The 18,238-nt window shown below is 43.2% G+C and overlaps 1 protein-coding gene across 11 annotated transcripts in view; it reads right to left on the minus strand.

Annotated features, from left to right (window-relative positions):
- ZNF346 (zinc finger protein 346) overlaps positions 1-18,000 on the minus strand; it is a 31,730-nt gene extending 13,730 nt beyond the window's left edge. For 6 of the 11 annotated variants that reach the window (XR_006889478.1, XR_006889479.1, XM_046667718.1 and 3 more), the window contains exons 1-5: positions 17,793-18,000; positions 7,797-7,900; positions 7,150-7,242; positions 4,953-5,097; positions 55-288 (exon numbers count right to left, since the gene is read on the minus strand). Coding sequence is in view for 9 of the 11 variants with exons in the window: in XM_046667718.1 (XP_046523674.1) it covers positions 55-288; positions 4,953-5,097; positions 7,150-7,242; positions 7,797-7,900; positions 17,793-17,967 (751 nt within the window). In the remaining 2 variants the exon portion in view is untranslated. Of the gene's footprint in view, positions 1-54; positions 289-4,952; positions 5,098-7,149; positions 7,243-7,796; positions 7,901-16,903; positions 17,017-17,792 lie in introns of those variants that run through there. The other 5 variants (XM_046667720.1, XM_046667712.1, XM_046667715.1 and 2 more) reach the window with 4 other exon arrangements.
- Positions 18,001-18,238: the final 238 nt, after the last annotated feature.

The raw sequence follows: 18,238 nt of genomic DNA on the forward strand, positions 1-18,238 counted from the left end.
GAGCCCCAGTGGTCAAGCCCCAATCCAGATCTGGTATGAGCTGGGCCTCCTTACCTGATGAGTCAGTGACAGCAGGGTCTGCCAGCCGCCCATAGTGTGCCATGAGTTTGAGCTTGGTCTCCTGTTTCCTGTGTTTCTTGCCCACATAATGTTGCTGAGCCATGACAGGGTCGTTGAAAGTCGCGTGGCAGAGGCTGCAGAACTTGTCTGGGTCTATCATCTCTCTATTCTGGTGCAGGGCTAAGGTGGAGGCCACAAGGAAAGGGTTTGTAAGGCGTTTCGACAGAGCTGCGGTGAGAGAGTTCAAACAGAAACAATGAAAAACCCGGATGGTGCCAGGCTTGCGTGCATGCTGAATGCAAAGAAAGGCTGGGTCACTAGTTAATCACACTTGCACATGTAGCACTACCTGTGTGAATCAGAATGAAAGCCTTCCTTAATTAGGAAAACTGGGAAGATCTGGGGGAGCCCAAAGATCAGCTACTTTGTCAGCAGCTTTAACTACTTTAGGCATAGGAATCCCGATTTTCTCACATTCCGAGGAGGCTCTCTACTTCTATTATCAAGTTGCCAAGTTACAACAGTCTATAGATATACATGCTTGCAACCTTTTTATCCCTCAGAATTCCCCAGAACTTCACAGCAGTGGAACAAGAAGTTTGGGTGTTTTGTCCCATCCTCGAAGTACCCAAGTTACAGAGCTGGGAGCCAATGCACAGATGCAGAAATTAAGGGCCTGAGGGTCATTTAGAAAAGGCAACTGTACTAGGGAGGCATTTTATTTATTTTTTTATTATTATTTTATTATTATTATTTTTTGGGGGAAGATTAGCCCTGAGCTAACTGCTGCCAATCCTCCTCTTTTTTTTTTTGCTGAGGAAGACTGGCCCTGAGCTAACATCCGTGCCCATTTTCCTCTACTTTATATGTGGGACGCCTACCACAGCATGGCTTGCCAAGTGGTGCCATGTCCACACTTGGGATCCGAACCGGTGAACCCCAGGTCGTCGAAGTGGAACATGCGCACTTAACCGCTGTGTCACCAGGCTGACCCCTAGGGAGGCCTTTTAGGCTACAATGCCTTCTAGGCTGAGCTGGGGAGACAAGAGGATGACACTGACATTCATTATGTACTTTGTATATATATTTTCTCCTTTGGTCCTCAGAACTACCCCATGAACTAGGTATCGTTTTGCCACATTAGAGAGAAAAATTGAGGCTCAGATGGCCCAGCTAGTGGGTGAATCCAGGTCTGTGTGACCCTAAAGACCATGCCCTCTTTGCTATGCCAGGCTGCCAGAGGGCGGCAGGGAAAGTTGAAGGCTACAGCTTATGCTTTCATCTTCAGAAAACATTCCTGGCTCTGGTCAATGAATTCAGGGCATCAGAGCCGGGTTTGGGCATATGTGCAAGCCTCCTGTGGGTCAGCAAATGTCCTGATGCTGACTGCAGGATGTGCTGCTGCCTTATAAGGTGGGTGCCACGACTCACTAATCAACGAGTCTGGCTGAAATGGTGCCAAGCTAGTAACCACTACTTTAAGAATGTGGCTTAGAACCCCCCCACAGGTAGAGGAGCGGTGGGGCTCAGCAGCACTCACAGACACACGGCTCAGATGCTCTTTCATCTCTGCACCACTTCAATGGGGGAAGTTTTGAGGATTTTTGGCAAGTCAGAGGAAACTTGCTGGCTTTTCCCACAGTAATTTTCCAGTATAGGGAATCTCAATTTCCTTGGCCATTGATTTTTCCTGGTCATTGTTTCAGCAAGGCACTTGAAAAGTAATGTACATGTTGTAGAATATTTAATAATATGAGAAAATATTCAGTATGTGGTGTTGAGTGTATAAAAAAGCAGGTTGTACGGCAATCTATTTCTTATGTCTTCAATTTTGCAAAACAACAACAAAAAGCACACTGGTGATACATGGAAAAAAGACCAAAAGCATAGAGTAAAAGGGTGCTTTTTGGTATTTTCCAACTTTTCTACAATGACTGTAGATTTTTGACATGAGAAAAGAGGCAATAATGGTCGTTAAGACATAAAGGTCACTGTTTAAAAGATACTGAAGAGAAGCATCAGAGGTGAATGGTTAAGTAAAGTTAGAGAAACTGCTTAATGGACATAACATGAAAATGAGAGCTATGGGAGTCTTCTCTCAGGAAACAGCTTGAAATACTACAAGTATTCTACAGGGATGTCCACTGTATTGTTATTTATAAATACCAAAAAAGCAGAGGGGGAAAAACTTAAATATTCAACATTAGAGGAATGGGGTTAAGTGTGGTATGATGGGATATTACATTGTCATTAAAAATGCTTATGAAAAAGTTTTTAATAACATGGGAAATATAAATGTTATATTAAATGAAAAGAGTATGAAAGAAAATTACACACGCAATATGATCACGTCATTGTTAAAAAAGATATGTGCAATCTATATGTGTATACTGGTATTTTGAGACGTCACCAACATAGTACATGTTTCTTGGTGGTAGGATTTGGGTGATATTTTACTTTCCTCTTTGTACCTTTAAATTATTTAAACTAGAATTATTCATAATGAGTATACATAGTTTTTATAAAAATAATAAGGTTAAAGTATTCTAAGTTTATATGCACATATACATGGATTTAAACTAGATATACATAAAACAAATATACACACAGATATACACACATACACATAACAGAAGATTTTAGGAGAAACAGTACTCCAAAATGTTAACAGTGGTTATCTCTGAATGGTAAAATTATGGGTACTTTTTCTTTCCATTTATCTATATTTTCCATATTTTCTACAACATGCTTGTATTACTTTTATATTAGAAAAACGTTTGATTTCAGAAATATAGTTACAAACTCATCTAATAACATGGAAATATACCTAAACTATAAAATTAAATGAAAAGCAAAAAGCAGGATACAAATGGTACATAAACTATGATTACAAGTATATAGAAACATATCTGCGTGTAGCAAAGGCCGAAAGTGAATATGGATAATAACCCTTTTTTCTTTTTTTTTTGAGGAAGATTAGCCTTGAGCTAACATCTGCCGCCAAGCCTCCTTTTTTTGCTGAGGAAGACTGGCCCTGGTGGGGCTGGCCCCGTGGCCGAGTGGTTAAGTTCACGCACTCCGCTGCAGGTGGCCCAATGTTTTGTTGGTTCGAATCCTGGGCGTGGACATGGCACTGCTCATCAAACCACGCTGAGGCAGCGTCCCACATGCCACAACTAGAAGGACCCACAATGAAGAATACACAACTATGTACTGGGGGGCTTTGGGGAGAAAAAGGAAAAAATAAAATCTTTAAAGAAAAAAAAAAAGACTGGCCCTGAGCTAACATCTGTGCCCATCTTCCTCTATTTTACATGTGGGACGCCTACCACAGCATGGCTTGACAGGTGGGGCATAGGTCCACATCTGGGATCCGAACCGGTGAACCCCCGGCCACTGAAGCAGAATGTGTGAACTTAACCGCTGTGCCACTGTGCTGGCCCGGATAATAACCTCTTGAATAAGAAATTTGTGGGACCAGGCATATTCCAGGGAACTTTCCCATTCATGGAAAGATAAGTCTATACAAAGCTAAAGATAATTGAACTTATAAAGTTCTGTTTTTAAGCTAGTTTCTCTTGGCCTAATGTTTAATCTTTTTGGTACAATGAATGGTCCCAACACTGACTTTAAACAAAAGCAATTAGTACAACTTAATGATGAACAAATCATAAGCAAGGCCAATGACACACTCCCTGTGGTGGATGCCTAACCAACTACTGCATTTTATGGGGGAGTCCACTCACTGGGTATCTTGATGATGCTGATAATAGTAACAATAGCAGCTGTTATTTACTGAGCATCTATTATATCCTAGGTTCCTAACATATCTTATTTCATTCTTACAACCTATGAAGTAGATAGTATAATCAACATTTTATAGGTGAGGAAACTCAGGCATGAAGAAGTTAAGTCATACAGATGATAAATAACACTGCCAGGATTTAAACCTGGGCATCTATGACTTCAAAGACCATAGTCTGTTGTGACATAGCACAAATAACTAGAATTGGGTGTGATGGGAGAGCATAATTAAGAGTGATTTTTTACCCTGTCTTCAAAGCTTCCAAAACAATGTTGTCTTATTTTTATAATAAAGTAATACAAAAAAGATAAATCTTATAGATAGTGTTGTCTACTTCTTGGTCCAAAATAGAGAAGCAAAAATTACCAAGAAAAAATGAAATAAAGATCAAAAAACTTTCACTCTTGATTAACTGCAGTTAGGAGAGGTTAAAAATCCCAGAAAGTCAGGAGTTAATGAGATGAAAGCAAGGGCTGAGCCCCAGTGGTGACAAGATAAAGGGGGCTATTTTAGAAGTCACTGCACCGGGAATGAATTCATGGCAGTGGCAAACACAGCTTGCTGGGCAGTAGTGGCAGCACTGAAGTATTCAGCTTTGAAAGGCAAGTCCCTGTCTTGAGGAGAAGAGGCAGCTTTGAGGATTAAAGTGAGCAGGGCATAACCTGAGCACACAAAAAAAGACAAGGATTTAGCTTTCAACTAGTAACACATGGTAAAAGGGCAGGTGGATGCTGGGAGGGAAAAATATGTGGGAGAGGTAGGAGATAGAATGCTCTCATGGTGTGCATGGCCTGGAGGACTTTGGCATTCCTGAGTTATAAATAATTATTAGTCAGGACAAAAGCTCAGAGCTAAGAAGCTTCTATAGAGAAAAACTGATGTAACCCAAGAAAGAGAGGTTAGGTGAGCACAACTCTGAGGCTGCATTTCAATGAAACTGTGTCTACTTTATTATTTTTAAGGGCTCTTAAAAGCAGTTCAACCTCTCCAAGTCTGTGGGCCCAGTGAGCATTTCTGGGAGCACCTGTCATTGGTGCCTTGAGGACGGGAGGGGTCCCGAGACAGCACTACTCAGGAAAACCAGTACCTTCCACCTTAGTGGATTGCTGCTTCAGCTTTAAGTTCTTTGCGTGGGTCTTCCCCAGGTAGTGCGACTGGGCCACGACAGGGGAGGAAAAGGTCATGTTACAGATGGGGCAGCACTGGTTCTTGTCTTTGCTTCTGCTGCTCTTCTGGTTAGGAGAAAGAACACAGGTCTGATCACGCCATTGCCCAGCCAGAAAATCTTCAATGGTTCCCCACTGCCCACAGGAGAATGGGCATTCAAGGCCCCCTTCATACACTAACCCCAACCTACCTTTCTGGATTCTTCTCCAGCTACTTCATCCCAGGGTCTACTCACCACTCCCCACTTTATTCTCTGTTGCTTCCTTGCTTTGCTTAGGCCATTCCTCTTGCCTAGAAATGGTCTTCCCTTCTTTCCTGCCTGGCATATGTCTGCCTAGCCTTCGAGGACTAGATTTTTATTTTTATTTATTTATTTTTTTGAGGAAGATTAGCCCTGAGCTAACTGCTGCCAACCCTCCTCTTTATGCTGAGGAAGACTGGCCCTGAGCTAACATCCGTGCCCATCTTCCTCTACTTTATATGTGGGACACCTGTCACAGCATGGCTTGACAAGCAGTGCCTTGTCCTCACCCAGGATCCCAACCGGCGAACCCCAGGCCGCCAAAGTGGAACGTGCGCACTTAACCACTGCTCCACCGGGCCGGCCCCGAGGACTAGATTAAATATCTCCTCTTCTGGGAGACTTCTACTCAAGAAAATCATTCAGTAAACAATTATCAAGCCTCTCTGTGTGAGTATTCCAGGAAGAACTCATCTTGTTCCTCTTTTGTACTCCCAGAGTGCATGAACTAAGACCTCTTATACCACTTGTCACCCTAAACTGACAGTGTCATAGCTTAGGAGTCTTTTCTGTGAACTTAAGTGCAATATTTGGGCATGGACCGTTTGACTCATCTTTGTTTCCTATCCGTAGCACCCTGCTGAAGTCTGGCACACAGCAGATGCTCAGGGTTTGTTGAACAAGCAGACCACTGGGTTTTATTTGTTGATTATGATTAGGCTAGGAAACAATCTATTTCAAACCTACATCAGGGGCTTCTAGCCTTTCTCTGAGAAGGTTTGATCTCTGAATAAAGTATTCACTGTAAGACAGCATTTTGCAACCTTGACACTATTGACATTTGGGGCTGGATAATTCTTTGTTGCAGGGGAGGAGCCTGTGATCCATGTGAACTACTGGGCCACCTGAGAGTTAAAGGAACCAAGATACAAAGAGGTAAGGTGACTTGCCCAGGGTCACAGAGTTGATCTTGTCTTTCTGAATTCCAAATCATAAGGAGAAGGGCAACCAGGGGATGCATCCAGTGAATTTGGAGAAAGGATGAGTAATGTCCTTTCAAACCTGTGGTCAGTATAACAGGAGGCATAGTTTGTAAACCTATTCATTGAGTGCCCACTAAGAATGGAATTTTCCCTCATCATGCCCTCAAGAGGTGGAATTATGATCCCCGTTGTGTGGGTGAAGCACAGAAAGGCTCAGTGATGTGCCCAAAGTCAGCCAACCAGTAAGCTGCAGAGCTAGTATCAGACCTTAGTCTGCTGACTTCTCATCCAATGACATTTGCACAGCCCCTTCTGGAACAAAAATAATAGTATTCCTGAGAGACTGAGGTTGTTTCAGCATAATTCTCACAGTGTTTCTAAGCCAAAAAGGAAATGTGTTTCCATCTCAATCAGAGGAGGCATTTGGAAAGGTGTTCCTTCCACATGTTTATTAGGAACATTCAAGTGCTGAACTCGGCTCTTTTCCCTGGATCTTAAGAAAGCAAAGAGCCTGGCTTCCTTCCACTTTCTCTCCTGGAGCAGTGACCTGGCAGCTTCTTGCCTACTCCAACAAACCATGAGTGGTAATGCCTATCCATGGCTCCATTTACTGAGCCCCTCCTATGTGCCAGGCTCTGTCTTGGGTGCTTTTTATAAACGTTCCCTCATTTTAGTTTGGAAAAATCCTAAAAGGTAGTTGATAGTGGCATCCTCATTTTTATAGAGGAAGAAATCAAGGCTCAGAGAAGTAATAAGATTTGCCCAAGTCACACGACAGGGCTGGGACTTGAAGCCAAGTCAGTCTGACTCAAAGCCCACATTCTTTCCACCACACCAACCTGCCTGCTGGCTTCCCTGGGAAGCGAGCGGTCTCATTATGGCAGCTGGATTACCTGATCTGAGTCTAGCTTCTTCGTTTCCCCCTTTAATGTCTCCATTCCATGGATTGCTAGGTATCTCTTCACTTTGTTGGCATGTTTTTTGCTCTGCAAGAACCCAGGAAAAAGATCAAAGATAGCCAAATGCCATTTCATATCTAAGGCACTCAAAAACACTTACTAGATTTTCATCTGATTCACCCTCCTAAAAAGTTTTGAGGAGAGGGTCGAGGGGAAGAAATCTAGTTTACTGAGTTCCTACTCTGTTCAAGGCATTTAACATGCCGTCAGATCTAATCTTTACAACAATCTATGCAAAAATTATCATCATTTCTATCTTATACATGAGGAAACTGAGGCTGAGATGGTGAGGTTTCTTGCCCAAGATGAGAAGCAGAGTTGTGATTTGAACTCAGGTTTATTTAAAGCCAAAGTGCATACTTTCTACTGTACCAAGCTGCAAGGGAAGACATAAGTATAATGACCCTGATTTGGATGGGAGAGATGAGACTCAGAAAAATTAAGTCAATCTTCAAGTCATAGTCAACATGCATGGAGGCAACATGTGGTGGCTAAGAAGGGATCACTGTGCAAGCCAGGGAGAGGTGGGGGCTTGGGGCGGGTCTGGAAAGTAAAGCAGTTCTACAGCTCCAATGGCATACCTGGTAGTGTGCCAGCTTCTGGGACTCAGAAATGAGCAAGGCGCAGCAAACCTTACACTGGGTATTGGTGAAGAGACACTGGTTCTTCTGGATCATGTGCTCCACTACAGAAAGAAAAATAAAAAAATCTCTGAGTTAGAACCTGCCTCAAGAGCACCGTCTTTGAACCCTGCCTCAAACGCAGGCACTGAGTAATGGAATGCCATACTATTATATCTCAGCAAACTTCAGTCACTCCTTCCCTATTGCTTTTGTGACTCGTATCATGTTCTCACACAACCTACACTATTCCTTCATATTTTTTTTTAAGATTTTATTTTTCCTTTTTCTCCCCAAAGCCCCCCAGTACAGAATCGTATATTTTAGTTGTGGATCCTTCTAGTTGTGGCCTGTGGGACGCCGCCTCAGCATGGCTTGATGAACAATGCCATGTCTGTGTCCAGGATCCAAACCGGTGAAACCTTGGGCTGCTGAAGCAGAGTGTGCGAACTTAACCACTAGGCCACAGGGCCGGCTCTCTTCCTTCATAATTTTCTGTAAGCCCACTTTCTTTCCCAAGTAAACTTAAAGAAGTTTCTTAACATATAATTGACATAACATTATATTTGTTTCAGATGTAAAATATAATGATTCGATATTTGTATATATTGCAAAATGATGACTACAATAAGTTTAGTTAATATCCGTCATCAAACATAGTTACAAGTTTCTGATAGGAACTTTTCAGATCTACTCTCTTAGCAACTTTCAAATATACAATACAGCATTATTAGATATAGCCACTATGCTGTACAAGTAAACTCTTTTAAAAAGGAATCTTTAGATCATAAACTTAAGCAGATACCAATAAAAATAAATAAAACAGGGGCCAGCCTGGTGGTACAGCAGTTAAGTTCACATGTTCTGCTTTGGTGGCCGGGGGTTCACTGGTTCGGATCCCAGGTGCGGACCTACACACTGCTTGTCAAGCCATGCTGTGGTAGGTGTCCCACATATAAAGTAGAGGAAGATGGGCATAGATGTTAGCTCAGGCCCAGTCTTGCTCAGCAAAAAAGGAGGACTGGCCATAGATGTTAGCTCAGGGCAAATCTTTCTCAAAAAATAAAATAAAATAAAAATTAAAAAATCTTTAAAAAAATTAAATAAATAAAAAATAAATACAATAAAAGTGAAACAATTCTAGCCAGATACTGGTGCCAGAGGCTTTGAACTTTCCCCAAAAAGAACAATAAGAGAACAGCAACTGTGAAGACAGGCATTAAGACATGGTAGCACCCAAATGAGACTTCTTCCCAGATAGAATCAGAAGACTTGAAAAATTTGAAAAGGGAATAATTTTCTCACTGTTCTTTTTTTTTTAATTGCAATAATACATTCTGTATCTTTTTATTATTGATGGAACATTTTCTGTGGAATTAAAAATAAAGAAACGTTCAAATTTACTCCACTAAAAGATCAATAGCATTTTCTCATTATTTAAATTTACATTGTTGGGGCCAGCCCCACAGCTGAGTGCTTAAGTTTGTGTGCTCCGCTTTGCCAGCCCAGGATTCACCAGTTTGGATCCTGGGTGCGGACCTAGCACTGCCCATCAAGCCATGCTGTGGTGGCATCTCACATAGAAGAACTAAAATGACCTACAACTAGGATATACAACTACATGCTGGGGCTTTAGGGAGGGAAAAAAAGGAAGATTAGCAACAGATGTTAGCTCCGGGCCAATCTTCCTCACACACACACACAAATTTATATTGCTATAACCATACATACAGAATTGGTTAGAAAATCATATTGAGGTTTAGTTATTAAAAGACTAGAACATTCCTTTTCTATGGAAAGAATGTGAGTTTCTGTTTATTAAAGAAACAACAAAAATTGGTTTTCTTTTGAATTAATTAGAATATTTGAAAAGAAATTTTGGAGGATAAGTATTAGTTAGAAGACGCTGTTGGATGATTTTTTATCCTCAGAAGGAAAGGTAAATTAATCCTATTCTTATACAGTAAACATAAATTATTATTATCTAATACCAGTTAAATATTTGTGGTACAAATCATGGTTAGGAACTTGGGCTCTCATGGTATGCCAACTCAGATTCAAATCCTCCTGCTGTTACTTACTAGCTGTGTGATTTTATGGAAATTACTTAACCTCCATCCCACAGTTTTCCTCTGCATAAAATGGGAGTACTGGTAACATGTATCCCATAGAATGAATTCTCCTTGTGGTTTTCCATATAAAGCACTTAGCATAGTGCCTGGCCTAGGAAATGCTCAATCAGAAAGCTATACATCAAATTCTTTTCTGGGCCCTGTGGTTCTGAGCAAATTAATTATTTTCTATATTGTACCTATTATGATATTTCTTAATCCAGAATTTGATAACTGTTAAAATTTTTCCAGGGCCGGCCTGGTGGCACAGCAGTTAAGTTTGCATGTTCTCCTTCGGCGGCCCGGGGTTCACCGGTTCGGATCCTGGGTGTGGACATGGCACTGCTTGGCAAGCCATGCTGTGGTAGGCGTCCCACATATACAGTAGAGGAAGATGGGCATGGATGTTAGCTCAGGGCCAGTCTTCCTCAGCAAAAACAGGACTGGCAGCAGATGTTAACTCAGGGCTAATCCTCCTCCTCAAAAAAAAATTTTTTTCTCACTGCTCTTGATCTGACTTTGAAACATCTAAAATCACCTAACACGAGTTCCACACAGTAGGAAACCATAGTATCAACCTGTTCTTAATTGTTGGGCCTGGAGAACAAAGCCTTACCTTTGGGGAGGGAGTAAATCTTACCCAAGGCATGAGTTCTATCATGACACTGATAACCTAAGGCAGAGTCCAGAAAACTGTGAAGGACAGAAAGCCCATGTATTTTATCTTCTACTCTGGACCAAAAAGTGGTCAAGATGCCTTGGAGGGAGGTTCCTTTTTTTTTTTGGAGAGAAGGTCAGTGTGGCTAGAGCATGGTAAATGGGAGAAAAATGGTAGGAAATAAAGTTGAAGAATAGCATGAGGTCTACTAGATCACGTTGAATGAATATAAGGCTTCATAAGTCATGATATGAATTACAGATTTTATTCTAAGTGCAATGAGAGGCAACAAGGTATGCCTTATGTTTTGAAAAGATTACTCTGATTACTGTGTCAGCAGACTGTATGGGGACAGGAATGGAAGCAGAGAGAACAAGGAGGAGGCTGGTGCAATGGATACCATACCAACAGAGCCTGGATGAGAATGCATGGCAGTGGAGACCTGAGAGGGCCCTAGTTAGCTAGATATTCCTGGTCAACTCTGAGGCTCTCTGCACACACGCAGAGAAGAAACACAAAAGGGCCTGACAGAAAGTAAAAGCCAGGGCAGAATTTAAAATGGCCTTGAATGTGCTTCCCTACCAACACACAGATCCAACAGCAGAAGACTGAGACCTTACTGGTGCCAGGTGTTTGAGAACAAGCTCTACTGAATCACTGGCTGACCACTAAGCAACAGAGACAGAAATTAGAAAAAAAGAACCAAAATTGAGAATATTTGTTCTTAAAGTCTTCAGCTACCAAGCAAGCAGTTTTCTTCCAAACTTTGAGGGAGCCCAAACTATTCCATGCATGAAACCACATGGAGAGGCCCTGAGACTATCTGAAAAGAGAGGAATGCCTGCCCAGCCCCTACAAGTTCCATCCCACTGCTGTTTCAGCTCTAGCCACCATCTGACCGCAACTGCCTAAGAAACCCACAGACAGAACTGGTCAGCCAAGCCTTTCCTGAATTCCTGACCCACAAAAGCCAGGAGAGGTTCACAAGGTTGGAGGAACTAAGGTTCACGAAGGGAAAAAGAACTTAAATGAATTCAGAATTCTGAGAAGGTGGCCTGAATGTGCATCCCTGTTGCCCTGATATCCACATACAACTCTAATCCAACTACCTCTCCAGAGTGGGACAGGTTTGACATAGGAAATTAGGTGCTTAGAAAATCATTGGAAAGGCTGAAGGTAGTCAGTTGGGCCTCCAAAAACATCTCTAGGAACAATGTACAACTGTTCCAACAGGCAATAGAAGCCTCCATCACAGCCTTGCTAGAAGTAAGAAGCTCCCACTGTCATTAAACCTACCTCTCAACCTATGAAGCTGCAGCACGGATGCTAGAATGCTGATGTAGGAAGACCTCACAGTTCCATGACCTTTTTTGACAGCAACAACAGCCAATAGGCATGGGAATATGGTCTTCACTGCATTTCTGCCCTCCAAATCTTATGAGAAGGCATCTGATTGGCAGGATTTAATTTGTATCCATATTGTGGCCAACCAGAAGATGTATCAGGCTGAAGATGAGAGATCTAGATTATGAAGTACAGGGCTGATTTTCACAGAGTCAATGAAGTAGAACAGAGAGCACTAGTGTGGCAAAATAAGATAATTCATAAGCTTAAGAAATTTAGGGGAAGCAGTATTTAGGAGACAAAATGATCATCAAACTTCAATCCAAGTTACAACTGTCTTTGGGTGACTTAAGGTGCTTTAAGTTGCCTTAGGGCCAGAATGGCTGGTCATTGCATCACTAAGCTACCTCCCATATTCCAACTAATGGTGAACATTGCTGTTCTACAGTGATTTGCTATTCCTTGGGCCTAGATGTGGCCTTAGCCGCTTCAACTCAGCTCTACAGAAATTCACCAATTGACTGGAGTCAGTCCTTAGAGAGAGATGCAACTTACTTACTACCCCGCTTATTATAGTGTATTAGGAGCTAGTGGGTTTCTAGATAAAGCTATAGTTAGAAAGCAACAAATAAGAAAAGATCTGAGGAAAAGGAGGCTGGATATAACCTACCTGTGGGTCAGATTGGCTAGGCAGTATGGTATAACAGGCAGGGTGGTCTACAAGAATAAACTGGGCAGTTAGCCCCATTAAGGTCACTTAGTCTTAGTACTTCTGTCTATCCTGTGAATCCATATTGCTGATGGTCTCAAGAAGCTCACATTTTTATCATACTAAAAAGGCATGAAGAAAGCAAATGTAAGGGCATTGATGATGTGGTGCTAAAAAGTTTCCTACTTAAAATATGTATAAAACAGAGTCAAGCTGAAAGCACAATAAAAGCAATGAAAAATTCACTAGAGGAACTCAACAGCTGATTCAAAATGGCAGAAGAAAGAATCAGTGAACCAGACGATAGATGAATAGAAATATTCAATCTGGAGAACAGAGAGAGGGGCAGGCCCCATGGCCAAGTAATTTAAGTTCGTGCGCTCCACTTCAGTGGTCCAGGGTTTTGCCGGTTCAGATCCTGGGCGCAGATGTGGCACTGCTCATCAAGCCATGCCAAGGCAGTGTCCCACATAGCACAACCAGAGGCACTCACAACTAGAAAATACAAGTAAGTACTGGGGGGCTTTGGGGAGAATAAGAAGAAAAAAGAAGATTGGCAGCACATGTTAGCTCAGGTGCCAATCTTTTAAAAAAACAAAACAAACAAACAAACAAAAAGAACAGAGAGAAAGAAAATTGAAGAATAATGAACAGAGCCTCAGGGACCTGTAGAACACATCAAGCATACCAACCTATGTGTAAGGGGAATCTCAGGAGAGAAGAGAGAGAAAGGAGCAGAAAAAATAATGTCTGAAAACTCCCCATATTTGATCAAAGAAAAACATTAATCTTAGGGCCAGCCCTGTGGTGCAGTGGTTAAGTTTACACATTTAGCTTCAGCAGCCTGGGGTTTGCAGGTTCGGATCCTGGGTGTGGACCTACGCACCGCTTGTAAAGCCATGCTTGTGGCAGGCATCCCACGTGTAAAACAGAGGAAGATGGGCATGGATGTTAGCTCAGGGCCAGTCTTCCTCAGCAAAAAGAGGAGTATTGGTGGTAGATATTAGTTCAGGGCTAATCTTCCTCAGAAAACAAACAAACAAACAAAAATATTAATCTACACATCCAAAAATCTGAAGGCCCCCAAAGTATGATAAATACGATGAGATTTACACCTAGACACATCTATTGAAAGATTAACTATTAAAAGATATAGACAGAAAATCTTGAAAGCAGCTAGAGAAAAATGACTCATCATGTATAGTGGTACAATTCAATTAATGAGTTAACTTCTCATCTGAAACAACGAAGGCTAGAAGGCAGTGCAATGACATATTCAAAGTAGTGAGAAAGAATAAAACTGTCAACCAAGAACTCTATGTCCAGCAAAACTATCCTTCAAACACTATGCTAAGTGACCAAAGCCAGTCACAAAAGGCCACATATTATACAAGTCCATTTATATGAGATGTCAAGAATAGGTAAATCCATAGAAACAGAAAGGAGATAAGTAGTTGCCAGGGGTGACTGCTAATGGGTATAGGGTTTCTTTGTGGGGTGATGAAAATGTTCTGAAATTAGACAACGGTGATGGTTGCACAACTTTGTGAAAACACTAAACCCCAACAAATTGTACATTTGAAAAGGATGAACTTTATGGTATATGAATTATGGATCAATAAAGCTGTTATTAAAAAAATAGATATCCTTTAAGAATGAATAAAGACATTTCCAGATAAAGACTGAGAGAATTCATTGCTAGCAGGTCTGCTTTGCAAGAAATACTAAAGGAAACCCTTTAGGGTGAAAGGAGGTGATACTAAACGCTAACCTGAAACCAGAGGAAGAAATAAAGAATACCAGGGGCCTGGCCTTGTGGCCGAGTGGTTAAGTTCAAGCGCTCTGCTTCAGCGGCCCAGGGTTTCACCAGTTCGGATCTTGAGTGTGGACATGGCACCACTCATCAGGTCATGCTGAGCTGGCATGCCACATAGCACAACCAGAGGCACTCACAACTAGAATATACAACTACATACTGGGGGGCTTTGGCGAAAAGAAGAAAAAAAAGAAAACTGGCAACAGATGTTAGCTCAGCTGTCAATCTTCAAAAAAAAAGAAAGAAAGAACACCAGAAATGGTAAATATGTAGGTTAATATACAAGAAGCTATAAGTATTTTTTTCTAATTTTTTCTCAACTTCTTTAAAAGACATAATATTGTATAAAGCAATAATTATGACACTATAATTAGGCTTATAACACATATAGATGTAATCTATAAGACAATAATAGCACAAAGCAGGGGGAGGAAAGGAGCTATATCAGAGGAACGTTTTTATATTTTACAAGATTTAAGTTAGTATTAATTTGAAGTAGACTGTGATGAGGAAGATGTATCTTGTAGTTCCTAGAGTACCACCAAGAAAATAACTTAAAAAAAAAGTCAACGGAAGAACTAAAATAGTATGCTAAAAAATACTGAAAACAAAAAACGCCAGTAAAGAGGAGGAAGAGAAGAACAGAACAGAAAGGAGATAAATAGCAAAATGGGAAATGCAAATCTAGCCAGATCAATAATTAGATTAAGTGCAAATAGTTTAAAGAGCCACTCAAAAGTCAGAAACTGTAAAAAGATAAAAAAGCAAGGGGCCAGCCCTGTGGCTGAGCAGTTAAGTTCGCATGCTCCACTTTGGCCGCCCAGGGTTTTGCAGGTTCGGATCCTGGGCACAGACATGGCACCGCTCATCAGGCCACGCTGAGGCAGCGTCCCACATGCCACAACTAGAAGAACCCACAGCTGAAAATATACAACTATGTACTGGGGGACTTTGGGGAGAAAAAGGAAGAAAAATCAAAAATAAAATCTTAAAAAAAAAAAAAAGCAAGGTCCATACAATGGAATTCTATTTAGCAATAAAAAGGAATAACGTACTAATACATACTACAAATTGGCTGAACTTCAAAAACATGCTGAGTCAGAGAAGTCAAATGCAAAAGACTACACATTGAATGATTCTGTTCATATGAAAATGTCCAGAAAAGGTAAATTTATTGATTTATTTATTGAGGAAAATAAGCCCTGACCTAACATCTACTGCCAATCCACACCTGGGATCCGAACTGGTGAACCCTGGGCCATTAAAGCAGAATGTGCAAACCTAACCACTGCACCACTGGGCCAGCCCCAGAAAAGGTAAATTTATAGAGATAGAAAACAGATCAGTGGTTGCGTAGGGGAGAAGGTGGGAGTGGGGATTTAATGTAAAAGAGCACAAACTAGAGTGATGGAAATGCTCTAAAATTGGATTGTAGCTACACAACTCTATGCTTTTTTTTTTTTTTGAGGAAGATTGTCACTGAGCTAACATCTGTGCCAATCTTCCTCTATTTTATGTGGGATGCTGCCACAGCATGGCTTGACCAGTGGTGCTAGGTCTGTGCCCAGGATCTGAGCAGAGCACGCCAACCTAACCACTACACCACTGCGCCAGCCCCACACAATTCTGTACTTTTACTAAAAATCGTTGAATTGTACAGTTACAGTGGGTGAATTTTATGGTATGTAAATTACAACTCAATGAAAGTGCTTAGATAAAAACAAAACAAGGTGAGTAGAACTTGGGTGTTGAGGTATCTGCCTAGACCTTATCTAAATATTGGAGAAGTGGGGAGACTAGGGAAATGAAATGGGTGGCAAGTCACACTGTACATTCACACACACACAAACAGTTCACTTTTATGAGCACAGCTGCTGTGTTCTCTGCTTCAAGGTCCAGGGCATGCCTTCCCTGTCCCCTGAGGACAAAGGTCACTTCCTCTTTGTGCACTCCCAACTCTTAGACACTCCTCTTCACCACCCCCACTACATCATACTGACACGTCTCAGTGCCTGCTTCCTGGATTAGACTACAAGCCCCTCCAGGGCAAGGACAGCATCCCCCTCATCTCCAGGGCCCAGCCAGTCCCGGGAAGACAGCAGGCATCAGTGGATGTTTGTTAAATTAACGAAAGGAAAATTGTGAGGGGGGAGGTGACTTTGTACCAAACAAGTCTGAAAGTATGAGGGTGACAGAGGGCCCATGTTAATTTAGGAATCAGACTAGACTAGTTTTTAAACTGGAGAAGTTTACACCAAGGTCTAGGTCTGTGAACCACCCAAAATTTAAACATATCTTCCTTGGATGTGGTTAAAAATTCAATTTTATCCCAGGGCAATGACTTCACAAGCAACATATTAAACTTTTCAAGATAAGTCTGTTCAGCAAACAAACCAACCATTAGAGAAATCTGCCTTCCCTGCAGGTTACCTGACAGGATGAGTGCTGAAGCCCAGACAGTTCGCGCTCTTCTGGGTTAGAGTTAAGCACCCGGCTCTGCTAAGGACTGTGAAGGGGGTCACATAAGCAGGTCAGGCCGGCTCTTTCCATCCTCGTCTTTCCATCTCCATCTTACCCAGTGCCAGGTCAAATGCAGAGCAAGCTGGGAAGCGTCAGCCCGCAAGGGTCCCGCCCCCCTGGGGGTAACCTTGTGTATCTTGTTCCCCACAACTTCGGGTGAAGCATGAGATTCAAAGCAGCTGGAGCCAAGGTACACCCCGGCCAGTTTCTCAGGCTCCTGCCCCCATCTCAGAAAAGGGACCCAGCTACTAGAGACCAGACACCTAGAAACAGGTAAACCAGGGCTCAGTCACCAAGGCCAGGAGGAACATGGGGATAAAGAGATGGCCTTCTAGAGCATTCGGATGTGTGGGGCGTGAGAAGGGAGGCAAGACACTAGGGGTGGGGGGGACCTGGAGACTGGGGCGATGGAGAAATGGTGAGGGGGCTCTGAGTCTGGCGGGGAGGGATCTGTGGGTCTCCGAGAAGGCATGGATAGGGGTAACCGTCCTCGAGTTTCCGAAGAGCTGCCCTCCGGCGGGTGAGCAAGCCGGGCTGAGCGTGAGAAGGCCCTGGGCCTCTGCGCGAGGGGGCCTGAATCCCGGGGCACGCGGCCTCGATGTCAGTGGACCCGGCCCTGGGCGCCCCGGCCCTGACCCGGCGCACGAGGCAGGGAGTCCCGGGGCGCGTCACGCGTGGGGGCGGGCCGGGCGCCAGGGGGTGTGACCCGAAGCCCGGGGGCTGGTCCGCGTTTCCGCCACTCCCGGCGACACAGGCAGGCGGGCGCCAGGCTTCCTATCTCTGAGTCCCCCGGACTCACCTTCCTCCCTCCCCACTGGTTGGGCCCCGGACACTGCTTCCCACAGGCGGCGCGCCTTCTCACGGTCGAAGCGCAGCCCGTCCGGTTCCCGGCCCTCCCGCTCCTCCGAGCTGTTGTATGGCCGGGCCCCTCCGCTGTCCGCGGCCTCCGCGGCGCCCAACGCGGGATACTCCATCTTCCCCGCAAGTCCTAACCGGCCGATAACCACGCTTGAGCCTTAGTCTCGCGAGATGTGAGTGGGCGAGGGCCTTAGCCCGGCCAACAAATCTCGCGAGATTTTGGGGCCGCAGTCCGCGTTGCGGCGCCGGCTCTGCTGCTTCTCTTACCACGCTGCTGTGGGGGACCTCGCTGCGTGTGACGTGCTTCCACAGCCGACTCTTCCCTCCAGGACCGGCTCGTGCGGTCCTTGGCTCAGGGTTTTCAGTTTGCTCACGGTCAACCTTTGA

Source organism: Equus quagga, chromosome 7, assembly GCF_021613505.1.
Source record: "Equus quagga isolate Etosha38 chromosome 7, UCLA_HA_Equagga_1.0, whole genome shotgun sequence".
Taxonomy (NCBI): Eukaryota; Metazoa; Chordata; class Mammalia; order Perissodactyla; family Equidae; genus Equus; species Equus quagga.